The 16253-nt window shown below is 41.0% G+C and overlaps 1 protein-coding gene across 12 annotated transcripts in view; it reads left to right on the top strand.

Annotated features, from left to right (window-relative positions):
- PLEKHA4 (pleckstrin homology domain containing A4) overlaps window positions 1–16253 on the top strand; it is a 61522-nt gene that overhangs the window by 21549 nt on the left and 23720 nt on the right. For 11 of the 12 annotated variants that reach the window (XM_072110421.1, XM_072110417.1, XM_072110419.1 and 8 more), the window contains 5 exons: window positions 13186–13334; window positions 13769–13876; window positions 14659–14731; window positions 14855–14955; window positions 15069–15184. In XM_072110421.1, the coding sequence (XP_071966522.1) occupies window positions 13248–13334; window positions 13769–13876; window positions 14659–14731; window positions 14855–14955; window positions 15069–15184 (485 nt within the window). In that variant the 5' untranslated portion in view covers window positions 13186–13247. Of the gene's footprint in view, window positions 1–10374; window positions 10496–13185; window positions 13335–13768; window positions 13877–14658; window positions 14732–14854; window positions 14956–15068; window positions 15185–16253 lie in introns of all 12 variants that reach the window. The other variant, XM_072110413.1, reaches the window with a different exon arrangement.

Here is a 16253-nt window from a genome sequence, read left to right as displayed (position 1 = left end):
AATGAATCCGGAAAGAATACTGTACAGAACATATGCGTAGAACTGATTGGGTGGGAAAATCTGCTGTATTACCCAGAGCAGTCTTTTCTGTCCCTGCTCCATGTATGCACTGTGTGATGTCTGGGATCAAAGCATTACACGCTCTTGTGGGTGAAAACAATGAGACTTTTAAGTTTCTCCAGGAGTAACAGGGAGGGGCTCAGGTAAATTATGACTGTGAAATGTTTCAGAGACTTGACACACTCTTTCATTTTATACTGCGGAGGAGAATAGATATGGCATCAATAAGTACATTAGTCTATCAGCATGTGTTTAATTTGTAATGTATGCTAATTCAAGGACCAAGCATAGAATGTCTTGCCTTTAGTGCTAGGGAATGCATGGATTGATACATTGATTCACAGAAGGATTGTGATTTGGCAAATAATGCTTTTCTGAATGTACATATCCTTAGGCTATTCTTCTCTGTAAATTGTCACCATAGTAGAAAAATGCGACTTGCAAAGTCCATGACAAGTCCAATTGAGTTCATATCACATGGAAGCTTGATTCATGACCTGTAAATGGTGCATGTTTGTGATATTTTATGGGGGCGCTGTTATATGTTTAGAGCCAGGTTGCCACTGCACCTTTTAGTTTCCAATTAAGAGACCACTGTTGCCCATCTTCACAGGCACCATTGTGGACTGGATGGTCTTGGTACTCTTTTTATCTAAGCCTGTGTTAATGTAGATTCAAGTGGATATGTTACCTGAGGAGTTTTTAAGTATTTCTATTAAAGGTTAAATTTTAGTGTTATTGACAGCACCTGGTTCTGCATATGCTACACATATGCTGCAGTTGCCCTGTGTATTGAGTTATATCCTGGGCTTCTCTAACAACATTGGAACATTTGGACGGGTTCTATTTGCTAGTAGTATTTCATGGGGGCAGTCGCCATTCTATGTTGTAGTCCATCTCTCCCATACTAAAGGCTAGGTGATATGAAAGAGACTGCTGCTAGTGAAGGTCTTTTTGAGTACTACCCATGAAATGGCACATATAGGTGTGATCACTCTTCTCTACCACTTGAAACAAGTGTCTGTGTTGGCATGTGGAAGAAGTTTAGTGACTTTAGTAAACTTAGGTCAGTGATATTAAAATCTTTGGATTCATCACAGTTTATGTCTACTAAGCAGATTGATATGATGGCATTATCCAAGACCAGAGGTCGCACTAACATATTTCTAGAAGGGTAATAATACTCCTCTTACTATTTTTGAGGAGTATTTTTAGCCGGGAAGGAGTATGAAATTTTCAGTAATACAAGTATATAACTCATAGCTGTATATAATGTTGATAGACGCTATTTATATCAGAAAATCATGTGTCAGTATCTTCTGTGTTTAAATAGCAAATTGAGGCAGTTATAGTGATGTTACATCATGCATTGCCCAGACTGGAGCTGACGCCACCAACCCCCCAACCAGTCGCCGAAAACCTCCCACCACCACACTGCGGCCGCCAAATCCTCCCACCACCACACTGTGGCTAACACCGCTGACATCAGACTGCGGCTAACGCACAATGTATCCCTCTCCCCAGTGACCAGACTGTGGCAGCCGCCGCCGAGCCCCAGTGGCCAGACTGCAGCTGACACTGCAAATCCTTGATGATTGCTTCTTTGTAAAATGCTTTTTTTAAAAAGAAATTTTGTTTTATTTTTTTTGGTGTCTGTGTTGGGGGGCGGCGTTTTTTTTTTAGGTTTTTTATTAATTGAATTTGCGTCTTTGTCATTTTTTACGTGTTTTTACTGTTTATGCAGTCCTCTTTCACATACACCTCAAGCCACCTCAGAACTTGCCAGACACGCAGTCCCACGTAACATATACCTCATGCAACCTCAGCGCCAGACACGCAGTCCCACGTAACATATACCTCATGCAACCTCAGCACCAGACACACAGTCCCACATAACATATACCTCATGCCACCTCAGAACTCGCCAGACACGCAGTCCCACGTAACATATACCTCATGCCACCTCAGCACCAGACATGCAGTCCCACATAACATATACCTCATGCCACCTCAGCACCAGACACGCAGTCCCACGTAACATATACCTCATGCAACCTCAGCACCAGACACAGTCCCACATAACATATACCTCATGCCACCTCAGCACCAGACACGCAGTCCCACGTAACATATACCTCATGCAACCTCAGCACCAGACACAGTCCCACATAATATATACCTCATGCCACCTCAGAACTCGCCAGACACGCAGTCCCACGTAACATATACCTCATGCAACCTCAGCACCAGACACAGTCCCACATAATATATACCTCATGCCACCTCAGAACTCGCCAGACACGCAGTCCCACGTAACATATACCTCATGCCACCTCAGCACCAGACACGCAGTCCCACGTAACATATACCTCATGCAACCTCAGCACCAGACACACAGTCCCACATAACATATACCTCATGCCACCTCAGAACTCGCCAGACACGCAGTCCCACGTAACATATACCTCATGCCACCTCAGCACCAGACATGCAGTCCCACATAACATATACCTCATGCCACCTCAGCACCAGACACGCAGTCCCACGTAACATATACCTCATGCCACCTCAGCACCAGACATGCAGTCCCACATAACATATACCTCATGCCACCTCAGCACCAGACACGCAGTCCCACGTAACATATACCTCATGCCACCTCAGCACCAGACATGCAGTCCCACGTAACATATACCTCATGCCACCTCAGCACCTGCCAGACATGCAGTCCCACGTAACACACACCTGCCACCTCAGCACCAGACATGCAGTCCCACGTAACACACACCTGCCACCTCAGCACGCGCCAGACACGCAGTCCTACGTAACATAAACCTCATGCCACCTCAGCACCTGTCACACATGCAGTCCTATGTAAAATACACCTCATGCCAACTCAGCACCTGCAAGACATGCAGTCCCATGTAACATACAAGTCTTCCCTGACCTTATCACATCCACTCCTATCAAGCCCCCTCAACTCCATACACATGTATGCACACAGTACCTGTACACGTTCTACTTGCAGGCAGCCATTACAGTTCTACTTCCTGTGAGGAGACTGCGTAGTAAGCCACGCCCCTTTCCAGGAGGCTCCACCCCTCCTGTGACATCACGACTACCCGGAGCAGCTCCATTCTACAGGCTACCAGCGCTGTAGTGTGAGCTGAGCAGTGCCAGCCGTGCGCTGCCAGTGTAATGTCCTGCATACCATTGCTGTGCGCTCCGGACCGCTCAGCCCACACACTACAGGGGATAATTGCCAAGCGTACTTTTACGCTTGGCAATTATTCTGGGGAGTAATTGCGCCTCATCATGCGTCTATGACGCTTGGTGAGGCGTTAATGCGATCTCTGTCCAAGACATTTATTTGTCAAATGAGGACATTACTATGAACATATTCAATATATATATATATTTTTTTTTTTTATTATTCAAAAGCGCTTTATTGAAATTGCACAAAGGGTACAGTCAGATAAAATAGTAGCACTATATTGCGGGAGCATAATATAAGCATTTACAGTTACAAAGAATGAATCCGTTAAATGCAGTTGTTAATTACAATTGTGATGTGTAGAGAGCACAATAGCCTTATGCAACTAATAACAGTATCTATTTTTCCAAATTGTACAGAGAAGAGAAAAACAAATTTAAACTACAGGGATAAGGGATGCAGAGATGTGGTAAGAGTGAGGGGGAGAATCAGTCCTGCAGCGTGGTGTAGGTGGAAGAGTGCATAAAGTCCAACCAGGGGACCAAGTCAGGATGTGGCTATCTCCTGTGCGGTGAGATTCCGCAGAAAGCTCCTCCATCCTCTTCAAAAACAGTATCTCTGCAAACCAGTCCGACATGGTTGGCACCCTGGTGGACTTCCACAATCTTGGGATCAGTGCTCGGGCTGCAATCAGTAAAAAACCAGTCAGTGACCTTTTGGCTTTTGTGGCTGATAGTGGGAGCATAGATAGCAGAAGGTGTGCTGGGTCATTTCTCAGTGTGTTGCCCGTTAGGTCGTTTACAAGGTCCACAACTCGGGTCCAGAAGGGCTGTAAAACTGGGCATTCCCACCAAATATGCAGCATACTGCCTACATCTTGTCTGCATCTCCAGCACTCGGCTGGACAAGAAGTGTAGATGGAGTGTAATTTAGCTGGGGTCCAGTACCATCTGCACAAGATTTTGAAATTAGTCTCCTGAGCCCTACCTGAGACAGAGATTTTATGACAGAGTTCATAAGCTTTTGACCACTCGTCTGTTGTAACCCAGTTCCTTCTCCCAAGCATTTACGTAATGCGGGGTTACTTTAGCCCACTCGTCCTGGAAAAGGCCATAGATCGCTGAGATCGAGTGAGGAGTAGCTATAGGAGATGTGCACATGTGTTCGAAGGGTCGCAGCTGGCGGTGGAGGTTGAGGCGCCTTTTGTGTGCGGTATAAAAGTGAAGCAACTGTTTGTATTCCCAAGTAGTGCGTGGTGAGCACATGGGTTGGGAGATAAGTTTGTCAAGGGGTTTGAGAGAGGAGTCTTGCATCAGGTCCTTGAACATCAGAGTGGCACCGGATCTGATGGGGGCGAGAAACTCAGAGTGGTTCCCCGGGGGGAAGTCTGAATTGTCCGTGATGGGGACCATTGGCCCATCGGGGTCGAATAGGCGGGTAGTGGAGTCTAGTCGTTTTAGCGTTTTTAGTGTTTGAGCAGCTACATAGGGGAGTGTGTCCAGGAGGTGGTTTAAAGATGCATATGAATGGGACCAGGGTAAGGTGGTTAAGTTAACCGGAGAGAGGCTCTCTTCTATCTGAACCCACAGTTTATGTGTACTGTTATGGAACCAGTCCAGAACCCTCGCGTATGTAGCTGCAAAGAAGTAATGCCTGCATTCAGGCAATCCCAGTCCCCCCTGTAGTTTTCTCAGCACCATTGTAGTTTTTGCTATTCTAGGGGATGAGGAGGACCAGATGAATTTATTAAGAAGACTCCCTAACTTCTGAAAGAACAGTTTGGGCAGGGCTAATGGGATCGTTTGAAAAAGATATAGGAGTCTTGGCAGTAGGGTCATTTTAACGCAGTTTACCCTCGCCATCCATGAGATTTGTTTTGACGCCCAGATCGCAAGGTCCCTTTTTGCTGAGTGTAGGAAATTCTCGAAGTTCATAGCGTATGTGGATTTGAGATCTGAGGGGATTTGAATCCATAGGTAGGTAATCTCCTTCTGCTGCCAGGAGAAAGGGTATTGTTGGCGGAGGCCGCGTATCTCGGTGTCCCGCAACCCTAGCCCCATCGCTACGCTTTTGGTAACGTTTATTTTATGGTTGTTGAAGTAGCCAAACGTTTCTAGGACTGCCATAAGTGGAGGTAGGGAGGTACTGGGGTTTGTTAAGTAAAGGAGGACATCATCAGCGAATGCTGAGCATTTGTACTCTCTTTTTCCTACTCTGATTCCCTTGATATCTGGGTGCGATCTGATAGCAACGAGAAGGTGTTCCATCACTAGAGCGTAGAGCAGGGGAGACAGGGGGCACCCCTGCCTGGTCCCGTTTTTGATGGAGAAGGGAGGCGATAGTGAGCCATTGATTCTAATTTGTGCTTCAGGGGCACAATAAACATATTCAATATTTTGATCAGTTTTAGGTAATGCAAGGAGCCAATTATTGAGATTGATAATACTAAGCTTCATGTAATAATGGGCAGATTCTTCTCATTGCCCTGCATATGTTTGTCATTTTCCACATTGTAGTTTAGCGAACAACACAAAAGTCCTAATGAATGTAAAAACAAAAGGTCCCAAAAAGTAAAGTTTTGTGTTTGAAAGTGGTTGGAGTTTCTGGTTACAGAAGTGACAATTGCTACCTGTCCTTATATCACATACTGCAGGATGACAGCAGTTTTATAGATGCCACATAGTTGGGCAAGGTAGCATGTTTGGAGAACTGGCCTGCAGAAGTTTTCTTTACAAATAAGTTTTACAAAGTGTTCTAGAACTATCTGATAATATGGAGTTATTCTACAAATAGAGCTGCTGACCTAGTATATGGGGGCAATGCTGTTGTGCTTTGCATCCGTTATGCTGTATATTATTTCTGTGACTCTTTTATAATTTAGGAATGTATATGCTACTTGTAAGAAACAGGAAATCTCTAGTCTTTTTTTTGTAATTTAAAACTGTCAGAGAAGGGAAATGCATTATATGTCTCCCAGCACTTTGTGTCGCCAACACCCCAGTTATGTTATAAAAAGATGAACTTCACAGCTTGTATGTCAAGCATTCATAGACGAGCATGGTCTTGAGGCGGTATTAGAATATGATATAAATCGGTGAACTACAGCTGGTCCCCTATTTAAGGACACCAGACAGACCCCTCTGCCCACTGTGACCTCTGGTGAAGCTCTCTGGAAGCTTTACTACAGTCCCAGACTGCAATGATCAGCTGTAAAGTGTCTAATGAAGCGTTATTGATAATCCTTGGTCCAATTACAGCAAAATTTTTTTTTTTTTGTCTGGATCTACTATTATAAAATACACAGTTTCGACTTCCATACAAATTCAACTTAAGAACAAACCTATGGAACCTATCTTGTATGGAACCCGAGGACTGCCTGTATAATCTTCACTGTATATGCTGCTACCAGTTAACCAGAGCAATAGAAACAATTCTATTAGACTATAAGAACAATCTGCTGTTAGCGTGGGAGGCATTATAGTAGCTAGTCTTAGCCTCCAATTAGGGGTGACTGAAAAATTAACAAGAGTCTATGATATGTAATTTAATGTTAAGCTAAAATGTTATTCCTCATTTACATGCATATGGTAGCTTATCCAGGAAAGATGGTATGCTGGGTGACCTGGCATGCGAATTATGAATTACGGTATATAAATTACTATTGCTATACATAAATCAATTTGCTCACTTAATGGTTTGTTTTTCTTCAGCATTAGATGTATTGCTGTATAAACCCCACCATTGTCATTTTCGGGTCCATTTTGTAATTGATAGTTTTTTGAACACTTCACCCAACTTGATCCTGATCTTTAGAAGAGACCTGGGAGCTTGCCTTCTAATGGGCTCTTCTACAATTCCTCACTCTCCGGAAAGAGGTGAGGATAGTTCCCATGGCGAATAAGAGGACACACATTCCTCTAGCTGCTTGTCATGGCTACAAATGGAAAGAGTGGGAAGCAAAGATAAAGAGAGGACAAGCAGAGGAAAGGCCAAGTCATTAACAGCTGTGTTACTGAAATAGTGGACAACAACCTCGGCACCTGTTAGAAGATTGTTTACATAGGGGAGTTCTCCTTGTGTTTCTTGCTTCCTACTACTGCATTTGTAAAATACATTATCTGTGTCTACTGGCCATATGCAGAAGAAACTTCATTAAGTTATTAAGAAAACCATGACTTTACAATGATCTCAATACTCCAGGGGTCAGTGATCTGATGAAGCACACTTGTGGGCTTCCGATTTTGTAAAGGAATTGTCTGTCTGCTTGTGCATTTATTGGATCCCATGACCATGCTATGTTCAGGAAGTAAAGGCTCTCTCCAATGTTTCCACTGGGTCACTGCAGCACCAAATTTATGTGGAGCTGAGCTCCTCTCCCCTGCTTTATAACCCTGATCCACATTTACAAGTGGTGTTTGAAAGGCAAATACAATAAAATGGGGAGGAGTTACTCTTGATCATATATGCATTTACACCTAAACAAATATGCTTGGTTTGAAAACTCAAAACATGTGGTTCTCATTTCCATTTTCAAACATTCTTTAAAATTGTGGAAAGTATTTTATAGTTCAGCATTGGAACTATGCTGTGTGCCTGAATTTCTAGATGATAGGTTCCCTATCAAGTTTCGTATTCTGGATACTGAAGTGATATGGTTATTCTTTACCTAAACCTTGTTGTCTGCAGACAGATACAGTATATCTATTGTGTAATATATTCATCATTTTCCATGCTTTTACAAGTCTCTAATTTACAGTTCAGAAGGCTGCTTGGCCTTCCTACATAAAAGAATAAAAGCCATTGGATATTCAGAAATTCTTTTTTAAAACTAATCTATTGCCTTCGGCTGTGGCTCTCGGAGGCTGCGCTTACACGTTCAGTTTTGGTTTTACTAGTGAAAACTCTTGAATCATTGTTTCACTTGTTCAGTTCTGGTATTTTATCTGTCAAATTAAGAAACTGCCCAAAAAACAGAATTCAGGTCTTTAACCTGCAGTTGTGATGCAGATTTAATTGCAACATTTGTATGTTTCTTTAAAGGGGTATTCCCACAAAGACTAGATTCTTAAATATACTCAGGATAACCAAATAAAACCTTTTCTAATAACCTGTTAACAAAAATACATCATTTCGTAGATATAATTCCAACCTGTCTCTGTCCTGGTGTAAGGTCTCATCTTCCTTTCTATGTGTCAGATACTACAGTATAGTATACTATACTATAATTTTTCTTTCATGGGCAAACCCCTTTAAGTCAGCATGGTAAAATGTATTTTCTTTTCTACTGATTTTCAGATAACACTTGATAAAGTTCAAGCAATTTATGATGAGTGAATTCAACGTTGGGAACTCACACTCTCATTCTCCTGTCAGTTTTCAGATGTAAAGTTTTTTAAATTTTCTTCTGTATACATGATTGATGCTGTACTTTTGCCATATTTTTCGCTTACCATAAGACCCAACTCAAATTTTTCCTTCCACAAAAAGGAAAAATATATTTTACACCAATTAAAATATATCTGTTGGTCACACAAAATGGTCGCACGCAGATCTTCTACATCCGTACATTTACACACACAGCTCAGCTATACAAAAACACAAACAGAAATGGGAACACAGATTGGCACTGCTATACATACACACATAGGAACATACTGGGTACTTCTGCATACACTGGGCTCTGCTATACACAGTGGGAACTGCTACATACTGGGCTCTGCTTTGCACACACAAATACACTCACTGACAGAGCACTGCTATATACACAAACACAATGGGCACTACTATACTCATAAACACAAACACACACAGAACCCCCTCCCCTGTTCTTGTTCTTACTCTGTCCCAGCATTTCTTCTCTCCCCTATACTCAGCAGCATGAGAACCTTGAGTGATGTAGGAAGCATATGATTCTGACATCACTACAGGTCCTGTAGGCAGTGACCATGTTGAGACACTCAGGAGAGGGAGCAGTGGGGAGGTTCTCTGCAATGTCAGCACTTCACCTGATCCCCATTACATTGGTCAGGAGGGTCTGACATTCCAGCATTCTACTGACCTTCAGACTTAAAGACGCAGGCACTTTTTAGCAAGTTTTTTTTTTTTTTTTCTTGTTAAAAGGTGTGTCTTGTAGTCTGAAAAATACGGTACTCTTTGTGGATATGCAGCCTTGTATTCACTCAGATCTAGGACACATTTTCAAAGAGCATGCTATATATTTAACACTAAGTGCAATGCAGTATAGGAAGGTACAGTAGATCCACTATCTCAATGTACATTTATGGTTTTCTATGGAGACTAAGGCACAAAACCTAATTATAGATTTTTGTTTTTGAGTCAACAATATTATGTGGTTGACCTTCACGATTTCACACTGATGTCGGCATAAAATATATAGCTGACTCCTCCTTAAAGATGCTATAGACAACTATCTGTTTTCATGCATTACAATTTAGATACTTATCCAAGCCACACTATGCCAAAAATGTTAATATAATAGTATTTGCTTCTGACCTTTCTTCTCCACATGAATAGCCCATTCATATTTCCTCCAATCTGAACCTTGACTCTTCATATTTGTAGGTGGGGAACATTCTTTCCATTGTTAATGAATTCTTGTTTTCTGACACATTCTCCCACACACTTGGTCCTGGGCATGGACCCCAGACATTGAGCCCAGGGTGCTGTAGCCCAGTAGCTACAATCGCATGTCAAAATGCTTGTTGTCCCTCCATAATGGTCCATTGGTGTTAATGTGTGTTGGTAATGCCAGCTCCATTTATATGAATTGAGCTATTCTTCAATATAGTTTAAGTTGAACTCATAGTTGTGCTTTTAACCATATAACAATATGCTACTTGATACTATAATATTAAGGAAGCTGTATAAGTTTTGTTTCACTAGAAGTCTGGGGTGCATAATGCTAATATATTGGTCTGCAGTAAATTCTGCAATAACCCTTCTGTGGAAGCTGGCCAAATTCTTTCTCACCTTTTCACTCCCCCTTGGATACACCATTATGTTGATCTACTCCCTTTTCAAGTTAGATAAACCCCAGTCTCCGTCTAACCTGCCTTCTTCTCTTGCCTGTATGTATTTAGTTTCAACTGTCTCTGAAGATTCTGGCAAGCTGTGTTTCCTGATTAAACTTTTGCATACGAAGTCACCACCGTTCATTGTGAGGGGTCAACAGAGTCAACTCAGAACTGCTGAAACAACAAGGTGTTCTACCATCTCCACAACCCTAACCAACTGCATGTGATTTATTGTTTTACTGGGGTAAAACATAGTCCTTGCTGTATTTCTGCTTAACTCTTTACTGGATGTACATGATTTAATTTCTCTGGAGCTACTATTCAGGTTCATGTAATATTTAGGATTAGTTCGTTGGTATTATATAAGTTGCCCAATACTTATTGTGCTTTTTGCAGGTATCAAATACACAGATACAAAATACGCTGTAAGCTGAGGCTTCTTTTTGCCACTCCCTTTTCCAGTGGGGCATCCTCCTATGTTAATAGGAGGAAGAACATTCCATGTAGATGGTGCACTAGTAGGAATGTGTCCCATGAAGTTGGCCGAGGAACAGACTCTGATCTGTAAAGGCGGTCAGATTGTAGGCCAAACGTAATCTGCTTGCAAAAAAAAAAATTATTACTGAAGCAATGAACAGGACCTGTGATGAGATTATGATGGGGAGGAGCCAGAGTCCTTCTCTGATGGCTTGTCTCATACACGGCTCTGTCTGCACGTTTTTGCCTTCAATTGTAAGGATACTTTGGGCGGATTCCCTGTCCTTACAACAGAGGGCTGGAATGTACTGTTTGCTGGATATAATACTTTTGCATCCGTCCCCATATGCTATTATCGCCTCTGCTGAGCGTTTCTGCCAATCAACATCTTTCCTGTGTTTACAGCTGTAGGATCCGATGTTTAGTGTGCATGCAAAGGCAAAAAGGATGGCTCAGTCTGGTAGTATATGTCTGTAGATGCATCCTGACACATACACCTAATGTATATGTACTCAACATATCCGTAAACCAGATGGTAATGTAACCTGATCAGCACAGAACCACGTATACTTTTTATTTTCTTTACTTAAAGGGGTATTCTCGTCTGGACATTCACATTCAGTTTCATTAATCTGTAATAATGAACGCTGAATCCATGTGGCAGGACTCAATAGCGCATGTCTGGTCACGGCTACCAAAATGTGAGGAGATCGTATCTGAGGAAGCTATCTCGTTTCTAAGGGACAACATGACTACATTTATGAGCAATTATCTTCACGCAGGAACATTCCTTTTTTGTATAACATCCAATTGAATAAATGTTTACATATGGCAAATGAATTTGATTAAATGTGAATGCCCAGTTGGGAATAACCCTTTAATTTTCCTCCTGCTTTCATGAGCAGACCACTTACCCGTCCCCAATGATAACATCAGTAATGGGGCTTTAGCATGAACAAATCGTGTTCCGTGCCTTCTTGCATTGATACATTACATAGATGTCTATCCTTCTGGCCAATATAATCCATCTATGATTTCCAATTGGCTTTGCAGATGGAACAACTTTCAGCTGAATGCATGAAGTGCTTCTCCAGGAGAGTTCTTATACATGTACATGTGCATTATAGCCTTCTGATGGCTTTCCTTTATCATGGCATGTATATCCATCGTATCAGCACCTATATAGGACTGAAGGGTGTATTCTAACTAGGTTTCTGCCATTCTGCCAAATGAGTCTGGCCACTCCCTAACATTTTGCTTAAGTTATTTTATTTGACTGTGTGAGCCAGAGATGGGCACTATGATTGTGCATGGGTTAGATGGCAAGGTCTGTAGCACACATGGATGAAGATACTACTGGTTAAGTTTTGTATGTAAGATAAGGGAGAAGTTTACACACAAACCTGGCATCTTTTTTAACTTTATGAAAAAGCTTGAAATTGTTGCTTTTAAATGTCTTCTGTGAGTTTACCATCACTTTCCTGGTCTATTATGATTGGTCATTAGAGGCAGACACACTGACTGGCCATTTATAGAACTCTGCATCCCTACTTCTAGTAGCCTAGAGCAGCAAGATGTGTTAATTATATGGACTTTAATTGCATCTGCTTGGTAATGGTCTCATGAAATGAGTGACCATAAATGATTAATCCTTGATCTCCTAACAAAGTCAAGTCAGAAACATTAATGGTGGCATTGTACACTTCCATTTCTAGAGTTTGGTCCATAGCTAGTGTGTGTTCCAGCTGAACCCTGGGATGGAGCCTACAAAGATTATACTATACACATAACAGGCCCTGCAGACATTGGCCTGCTATATAGTCACAAAGACTCATTTATTTATAAGGCTGCTCAGTACAGCTGGAAGATACCATGGGCAGACTGTGGGAAAAAATGGGTTATAAACAGAAATTTCAGATACAGGGATTTTGTTTGAAACTGAAACAAGATTTCTAAAAATCTTTCCATTGTCGCTCTGTTAAATGGATTCTCTTATGTCTGTGCCTGGACTAACTAGGAAGACTTAACCTTCCATAATCTTAAATAGTCAAGAATTTGTTTTGAAAATGTATTGCCAAACAGATGTTGCAGAATTTTTGCATGAGAGAGCTGAAAAATTGGATCTAAAAGATGGATTCTGTCAAAACTTACTTAACGTTGTATAATGGAGAAACTGAAATGTGTTACTGTTCTGCAGGTGCCTTGTGCCTTTCATCCATATTTTGCAATACTATTCTTCTTTGCATACACTCTCACAAAGTGGCATTTGCTAGTCTGTGAGGGGTTCTGCAGCTTTTATATAGTAAGGTTCATAGGAATAAAAAAAAACTTCTGTGTTGAGAGTTGACTTTCTAGCTGAGTAACTCACCATTGATCATTAATGAACTGTTTATTTTACAGGGACTTTTATGAACTCTTCATCAAGCAAGTGAAACCCCCTATAATACTAGGAAGCGTGAACCATGACTGAAGAAATGGACAGGCCCAGGAGTGGGCTAAGTATGGCCAGCAGCATCATCACAACTGCCTCAGTCGGCCAGGGGTCAAGGGTATGTGCAGTTTAAAAAAACATTCTTAGCTGGCTTTTCCCAGGAGGACAGTATATACTGGGGGATCAAACTTGAGCTGTTTGGAGCTGGGGGATTTGAGTATACACCAATGTTTGTAGAGATTAATGCAGCAGACTTTTACAAGCTTCACACCAGCAAAACCATGGAGATGTCTTTTAAATGCTGGAAAACTTAGTAAAATTCCAAATCCCCCACTCTATCCCTTCTGAGAGGCTGTTTTGGATGTATCCATATCCAATTCATTCAGCTACTTTTTTGAAAGGAAGTCTGGCCCGATACTACAGTGACACGTTCCAGTTATTTTCCTCTTAACATTTATTGGGATACAAAGTAAATCTAATCTATATCACATTTTAAACCGAATGTTGCTTTACAATGTGGTTCAATGTGTTTTTTTTTTTTTTTTTTCTTAGCCGTCCACCAGATCGGTGAAGAGGGTTCATACATTTGGGAAAAGAGAATATTCTATCAAGCGGGACCCCAACTCTCCTGTGGTGATTCGTGGCTGGCTGTATAAACAGGTTTGTAACTTTCGAAAGCAGTCAACCATTAAGAATATATCTAAACCGGTCATAAATAATATCCAACACTATAAATATTAGTTTGAGTACATATTTTACCTAGGAAGCAATTAGGCAGCATGGTGTTTTACTTGGTACTATTACAGTAAAATATTTTCTGGTGTACACACGTTTTGCATAAATATAACCTATAAAAGTAACCTGTTGTCGGCATATGACATTTCCACCTGATGACTGGTTCCACATTTCAATAACTAAAAAATGTAAATAAAAGTTGAGCTGGATCCCTGCCAGCAAGCTGATAACAGGAATTGTAAAAGGTGTCACATCTCCCTCTAGTGGCATTTTAGAAAATGACAGTATATATGTAGCCGTAAATTTATAGGAATTGTTTGACAACATTAAATTACCGTATTTTACTGCCTATAAGATGCACCTTACTTTTAGTTGAACCCAGGTGTGGTCATCCAAAAATATAAAATATTTAACACCACTTAAAAATTCCCTGTTGGACATTTACATGAACACACTCATCTCTTCTACACACATTCCTGCATCGCAGTACCAGCTGCAACTGGTTCTCTGGCCCCATCCCTTGGCTTTGCCCTGAAATATAACTGTCAGCAATGAAAGGGTTACCTTGTCATAAGTTACATGCTTCTGTCTATATAGACACTTTTGCGAAAAATATGTTATTGATATGCAGTACAATATATTTGAACTTCAGTCTGAATTTGTTCCTCATGGACCTTTTTTTTTTTTTTTTTTTCTTTCTCTGGTAGGACAGTGCAGGTTTACGTCTATGGAAAAGGAGGTGGTTCGTATTATCCGATTTCTGCTTGTTCTATTATAGAGGTAATACACACCTTCAACATTAAAGCTTCTCTGCTGAACAATTTATGGGAGAAATTGCACTAAAATATTAGATGCTTTTGTTTACTTTGCTCCAATAATTTTCTATGCTGTATTTTTATACAGACAGCAGAGAGGAGACTGTTCTCGGCAGTATTTTATTACCAAGCTATGAAATCATGCCAGCCAACCCAAGAGAAGTAAAAAACCGAAGATTCAGTTTTAAGGTCTGCTAGTTTTGAATAGATAGATCAATGATGAAGACTTTATAAACACATTGCATATAATACTGGCTTTCCATGCACATTGTAACCATCATTAATTTACTCCAACCTTTCAGGCAGAACATCCTGGCATGAGGACTTATTACTTTGGTGCCGACACTCAGGAAGACTTGAATGCCTGGATCCGTGCCATGAATCAATCTGCTCTGGTCGTTGGTGACAACAAAAACAAGTATGGATATTGGGTGACCTATTATTATGGTGTATGTATGGGAGCCGGCTGGAGCCAGCTTACTGAGCAGCTTCTGTAGTTCCATTTTGGCTTGCAGTCAGAATTTTAATGAAAGTATGAATAAATGTGATGAGAGAAATAAGAAAAGAAGTCACCCTTGGCTTTGGCACACGGCAGAAAGGGAATGTATCTTATCATTACGTGTGTATCATTCTAATAGTGGAAATTATATCAAAGTCTGCCCCTTAAAATTGTTATGAAATTTTGATGGTTGTGCAAATTTTACCTTCATACTAAACCACAATATCATGCTATGTATGTATATATTATGTATGTCCATAAAATAAATGCCAATCACTAACTCGCACTACACCAGACACGTGATGCAAATCTGGAACAGATATTTGTTTTAAAAGAATTAAAAAGTCAAATAGTGACCTGATAACAACTAATAGCCTTATTTAATTTTGTGGCTATAGATTCTGACATAAGCTATATTTGATACACAATATAAATACATGAATGTACCTGAATTCACCTATAGGCAAACAACATTTCATATGAAACAAAATAACACTTCATATAAAACATAAAATGAGATCTGTTAACAGTGTAAATAGGATCACAGGCTGGGCTATAATGAAAGGTGGCACTGTGGGGCCCTAGTGCCGACCTTTTCATATGGGGGAGGGGGATCGTGGGGGAAAGATTCCCGACCCCCCCCCCCCTCCCCCAAAAGCAGTTTAAACGCTGAGAGCGGCATTTAATGGATTAAACACCTGCAATCGGAGCCCACTTCAACTGTGGGTGTTACACTAGGGCGTCAGTTGTTAATTACAGTTCGGCTCAGATCTCGAAATAACCGGCATCAGCTCTGCGTCCGATATATCGGGTTTAATGGTACATTGTGTTTGCTAATTGTGTAGGAATGCTAATGGATGTTTAGAAAACCATTGTTCAAATATGGTAGCGCAGCTGAAAACAGTTTGGCTAATTAGAGAAGCTATAAAACTGACCTTCCTTTTAAGCTGGCTGAGAATCTGGAGCATCACATTTGTTTTGTTCTATG

This window comes from Engystomops pustulosus, chromosome 6 (assembly GCF_040894005.1).
Source record: "Engystomops pustulosus chromosome 6, aEngPut4.maternal, whole genome shotgun sequence".
NCBI classification, from domain to species: Eukaryota; Metazoa; Chordata; class Amphibia; order Anura; family Leptodactylidae; genus Engystomops; species Engystomops pustulosus.
Note: the sequence above shows the minus strand (reverse complement) of the source record. Positions and strands in the feature narration are given on the sequence as shown.